The sequence below is a fragment of the Nansenia antarctica genome (assembly GCF_963989245.1).
Source record: "Nansenia antarctica genome assembly, chromosome: 6".
Classification (NCBI taxonomy): Eukaryota; Metazoa; Chordata; class Actinopteri; order Argentiniformes; family Microstomatidae; genus Nansenia; species Nansenia antarctica.
Genome location: NC_137676.1, coordinates 20,312,802 through 20,318,801, shown reverse-complemented (window position 1 = coordinate 20,318,801; position 6,000 = coordinate 20,312,802). Strand labels below are relative to the sequence as shown.

The 6,000-nt window shown below is 47.1% G+C and overlaps 1 protein-coding gene across 1 annotated transcript in view; it reads left to right on the top strand.

Annotated features, from left to right (window-relative positions):
• Positions 1-437: 437 nt before the first annotated feature.
• LOC308160375 (phosphatidate phosphatase LPIN1-like) overlaps positions 438-6,000 on the top strand; it is a gene marked incomplete at its 3' end in the record, with an annotated part of 28,034 nt that continues 22,471 nt past the window's right edge. The window contains 3 exon segments of the mRNA XM_080534290.1: positions 438-635; positions 1,030-1,125; positions 5,531-5,787. Of these exon segments, the coding sequence (XP_080390416.1) occupies positions 444-635; positions 1,030-1,125; positions 5,531-5,787 (545 nt within the window). The 5' untranslated portion in view covers positions 438-443.

Sequence of the window (6,000 nt, the reverse complement as noted above, 5' to 3'; positions counted from 1 at the left end):
GGATGATAGGGGTCTCTTCCTGCATAAGCCGCCAGCCAATGAGGGAGCTTTAAAAAGCAGGTCAAAGGTCATCCCTGGTTGACAGATTCAGGCCACGTGCTGGATGTTAGCTCATTCCTGGAAAGGAGAGTGTGAGGGGCCCCTGTTTCTGCTCATGGTGTTTGACGTCAGGGCTATTAGAGTACATGCAATATTCTGACCATACTGTCTATGCAATACAGTTATACTGGTACATATCAGTTATTGAATCCATCATTTTTATGGGCTAAATACAGTATATAAGCATACAGTATAGATTAATGTTTCTCCCTCTCTCTCCCCCACCCCTCCTTCCCCCTCCCCCCCCCTTCCCTTTCTCCCCTCCTCCCTCCCTCCTCCCCCACCCCTCCTCCCCCACTCCCTCTCTTCCCCCCCCCCCCTCCGTCCCTCAGACCCGCCAGACCATGAACTATGTGGGTCAGCTGGCAGGCCAGGTGTTGGTGCAGGTGAAGGAGCTGTACCGGGGCCTGAACCCCGCCACCCTGTCCGGCTGCATCGACGTCATCGTGGTCCGCCAGCCCGATGGCACCCTGCAGTGTTCGCCCTTCCATGTGCGCTTCGGCAAGATGGGTGTGCTCCGCTCCCGTGAGAAAGTGGTGAGTCAAGTCAAGTCAGGTTTATATAGCACATTTACAACGACAAACAGCCGACTAAAGTGCTTAACAGATAAAACACTAATTTTTAGTAAAGTAAAAATACACAAAAACAAAAACAAGGTGCAGTTGTCAGGAGGCAGGCTCAACTCAGATCAAAGGCCAACGAGAAGAGGTACGTTTTAGCATAAAATCCAGTTCACGGGATGTGAAGAAGTCATTCAGTAAAATAAAAAGGTTTTGTTGGTAGCACACTGGGATCAAACTCACAACCTTCCACTTGCCACCCGGTTGTTTCAGTATGTTTAGTGGAGATTCTAACATGTCCTCTACAAGGTTGCTACAGTACTGCATGTCTAGTGAGGTGTTCCTGTCTCCTCTGCTCCTCCTCCTATAGGTGGACATGGAGATCAACGGGGAGCCCGTGGACCTGCACATGAAGCTGGGGGAGAACGGAGAGGCCTTCTTTGTCCAGGAAACAGAAAACGGCCAGGTACGCAAATGAACACAACACCGGTGTGGTACAGTAGGAAACAAAGTTATAGAGCAACGTAACAGGAAATTCTTCTAAGGGGGTAGGGGGGTAACCTTGTTGAGACTAGGCTTTCCTAGTTCAGAAAGCCCTGGGGAGAAATCCTTTACAGGAAGTAGCTACAAAGGGGTGAAAACCCGTTTGAAACGTGTGACGCCTCGCGACGTGTTAAACCTCACTTTTTCCTTCAGTTTTTCTTCCATTTTCTTCAATGTTGCAAACTAGCAGAGGCAAGAACTATTCGTCAAAATAGTCCTACCCGGTCGGAAAAGACGACACAGAACAAACGACCATTCTACGGACATCGCTCCCTCCAGTTCAATCCGAAAGAGGCATGACAACAATGTGATCTGGAGGTATGGCTATGCGAGACTAGGGGGGCGGGGTACACCATCAAAGAGGGTACTGATACACCGTCTAAGGGTGTTGTGGTGTCACAAACTGTTCTTGCTATAGGAGGCAGTTCAAGAAATAAAAATTCGAACTCGATGGTGATGGCATTTAGGTGCTAACATTTCGGTTCAACAAGGGCAACGCTACTATCTTTTGCGATGGCTCCACGACATACTGTCCACACATCCGTATGGGGGTGGCTGTGGCACAGAAGGTAGATCCGGTGTCTAATAATAATAATAATAATAATAATAATAATAATAATAATAATAATAATAATAATAACTTTTATTTGTATAGCAATTTTCCTGCAAACGTTGCAGCTCAAAGTGCTTAATGATGGCAAGATCGGCAGATCAGCTGTTCGAACCCCGGCTGGCCACATGTCGAGGTGTCCTTGGGCAAGTGAACCCAAATTGCTCCAAATTAGTGGGCTGGTGCCTTGCATGGTAGCTTGCCGCTGTGTGTGCGCGAATGGGTGAATGAGAGGCCATTGTAAAGCGCTTTGGAATAAGGCGCCATATAAGTCAGTCCATTTATATCCTCATGTTACCCCCGTTTATAACCTGCTGACTCTCAAAGTTGTTTTCCACTCTACGCATTTCCGACATGCAACGTTCTACAGTGTGTACAGAGATGACGGGCCAGGGGTTTCCCTATAGGTTGAGCTGAACATAGGTCTACGCCGTCTTAACGATCTCTCCCTCAGGAAGATTCCTGACCTACATGTTTTAATGTCCCCGGATGGCAGTATACTGTACCCAGAATGGAGTCATCCAAACCCAGCCATATACTGTAGTATCCCTTGCCAGCGTAAAGCATAACATGGGGGTGTCAACGGAAATGTACATTTGTAATTTGCTCCCTGACTATCAGTTACCTTGACTGTAAGAACTGGTCTGAGGACAGTTTAATGTTATAAAACATACATGCGTATGTTTTTTTAGGGCATTTCTGCTTTATTAGGATAGAGACAGTAGAGATTGACAGGAAGGATGGGTGAGAGAGAGGAGGGATGACATGCAGGATATGTCGGTGGCCGGAATCGAACCAGGGACCTTGCGATTATGTGGTATATGCATTAGTGTGCTATGCCAATAAGCGCCCCGTAAGGACAGTTTTCTTGTTACTATCGTAAACTCATAGTCCTATGGTCACGGTTACAGTTGAGGAAGGAAGAACTGATCTCAGACCAGAACTTAGGGTCAAACACAGTACTAAGATGCTGTACTGTATAAAGGTTTGTATATCTCTTCATAGGACGAGAACCAGGGGGTTAGCTCTAGGGATGTAGCGGTAAACATCACTAGTGGGTAAACCCTGGACACCATGGATTGAATAGGTGGATCAACCCTAATGCAAATAACATTGACCTACAGTACCGTGGCAGAAAAGGTGGATAAACCTGGAGTGGGTTCACGGCACTACCATAACTAGCGTCTGCTCCATGTGAGGAGATGCAGAAGGTAAACAGGTTGAGTGGTGGTCTAGTGGATAGTGAGTTGGATAGTGAGTTGGACTTGTGATCGGAAGGTTGTGAGTTTGTGAGGTTGTGAGGTTGTGAGGTTGTGAGGTTGTGAGTTCAAATCCCCCCTGAAACCACACCACTACTAGTGTGCCCTTGAGTAAGGCACTTAGCCCTCAGTTACTCCAGGGGGAATGTCCCTGTAATTCGTAATTGTAAGTCGCTTTGGATAAAGGCATCTGCTAAATGGCAAAAATTAAAATTTATTAAATTAAACAGCCAGAGGAGAGGCCCAAGCCAGGCAGGGGGAGTGGGTGATCTATTCCCCCCAGCGGGTGTCAGGTTCTAAGGCACAGGGACGGGTGGGGGGTTATCCTCTAGTGAAAGCAGGGTCTTGGACCGCTTCCTTTCCTGGAAAGAGGCAGGGAGAAATTTCAGTTCCTAGTTTTTCTCTTGTTGTCTTTCGAAGCCAAGCTCAAACACCTCAAAGAGGGAAAGCTGGGTTTCTCTCATATGTTTGGGCTCTGCTGTGTCATCTTACCGGTTTACTCCAGCCAAGAGCACTCTCAAGACTTGGAGAGTATTTCAGTGGTTAAATATTCTAAGAGTTAGGAACTCTAAAGGAACTCTAGAAACTGTAAATAACTATTTTTAGCGTGTGTGTGTGTGTGTGTGTGTGTGTGTATGTGTGGTGGGAAGATGAAACACAAAGCATTCTTTGTATGACCCCACACTCACATTAACTCTGCTCCACTTCCATATTAAGCAGCCAGCATCTATTCATAGAAAATGTCTACCTTTTCCTAGACCATCTCAATGGAATAGACAGTAGCTTACAAAACAGGAGTAATCTAATTTTCCTACCCTGCCATAACAGAATTTGTCCCCACAGATTTACCAGAGACAGTTAGTTGCTTTCTTCTTTAGATATGATAACAAAAAGGGAAAACACACACACACACACACACACACATACCAGTGGCGGCTGGTGTTAAACATTTTGGGTGGGGCACACAGTGTTTGCGGGGGTCCTCTTTCGCGCGCATGGCGCGTGTGTTTTTTTCCCCGCATGCACGATTCTTTTTTTTCGCGTGCATGCGCACGTTTACCCTTACCTCCGCTGTTCTGTTCGTGGTGATTTTAGAGGCAATAGATTTTTTTTTTTAGATTATTACTAACACCAGAAGACAAGACATACAAACTGTGGTGAGCTACATTGCTTGTGTAACATTAGCTAGTAGCTAAAGGCATTACTTACACCACATCCAGTTAGCCAACTCCGTTTCTCATAAACCGTGGCAGTGAACGCCCGGTTGTAAACTCGTCCCCGATGTCTTGCTTGTTGTTTTATTTGCAAATCGGGTCGTTCCGGTCCAAGCTCTTTAATCCGTTTCTGTTGTTGAATTGAACGCCTTGAAAACGGGTTTTCTTTAAGCGAGACAACCGAATTGTCTTTTAGTTCAGAAGCACTTCTCCCAGTAGGACATGCAGCCGCCTCCATTGTTTCACTTTCAAACTAAAATGAGCCGGCAAAGTCACGTAACAGTAATGAGGTCTACAATTGGCTATGGGGAGTTGCCTCCCCTTCCTCCATCTGGGTGATCAATTGGCTATGGCGGAGATCCCTCCCCCTCCATCCGGATATGATCCTTACATTGTAAACAACTAGCTGCGGTCCAGCAGCGGACAGCAAATCTATCACTCGGAAGCTCGATGGACCAATGCATTGTCTGCAATACAACCAGCTTTCAGGACGCACATTTTTGCGCCCAGGCCAAGAAATAGAGACAGCCAATTGGAGCGCTGCTACAGCTCACGTGTAAGCGAAAAGTATGTGCAGTGCCATAGACATGCATTGACCGGCGTCCCGACTCCTCCCCTATGTATTTTAACAGTGAATTTTACACACACACACAGCTAAAATGTTTATTGTATTGGAGGATTTTTAATGAATGCTGATAGGCGCCGACAGAATATCAGCCGCATTTTGTGAATAAACAATGTTTATTTAAAAAAAAAACTTTTACAAATCGCAACTAGGAAGTGAAGGTGGGGGCGGCGCCCCAGCGCCCTCTATCGGCCAGCCGCCACTGACACATACACAAACGCACACGCACGTGCACTCACACACACACAGTACTACTAATTACTGTGTGGTTTTATAAGTGTGTTGTTTTCAGAAATAGACAATGGGAAGACATGAAATTGTGCTACAGTTCATTCTGTGGCTCTCCCATCCGGACATTCATGCTGCATTCATGCTGTTCCTCGGAAAATCAGAGATTCCCATCCAGGTTTGGGGTAGGGCTTAGTGCTCCCTAATGGTTCATTCTGAGATAGCCCTAAATGGGTAACTCAAGAGATGTCAAAGTAACACAAGTTGCGGAAGTCGTCCAAATGTAACATTTTCCGAGGAGCACTGTAACGCAGCATCAGCATTCACACAGCACGCAGCTAAACATCCTAGGTCATTTCACTTCCTGCTTCCTGTCTCCTCCGCTTCAACAGGAAGTGGTCCCCTCCTACCTGGCCACCTCTCCCATCCTATCAGACGGGGGTCTGATGGGCTCCTCCATACAGACCCTGGGACCCTTGGGGAGCGCCGGGGAGAACGGTACCGTGGCGATGAAGAAGAGGAGGAAGAGGAGGAGGAAGGCACGGGCAGATAGCGTGAGGAGGGAGGAGAGCGGAGACTACTCGGAGGACGAAGACATGTTCACTATCGACATAAGCTCGGATGAAGGGAAGGGGATGGAGAACAGCAGGTGAGAGAAGGAGGGAGGAGGGAGGAGGAGAGAAGAAGGCGGATGGGTGCGTGTTCCAGTGTTTCCCATACATAGGCGAGACTGTAGCTTTTTTTTGTAGAAAATGTTTCAGTGCTGCTTGAGATGCTTGTGGAAAGTGTTCGAGCAGGTTTGCGGACAGGCCGGAGCAAGGGCGTAATAATCCCAAATTAAAATGGTGAGGGGGGGGGGGGG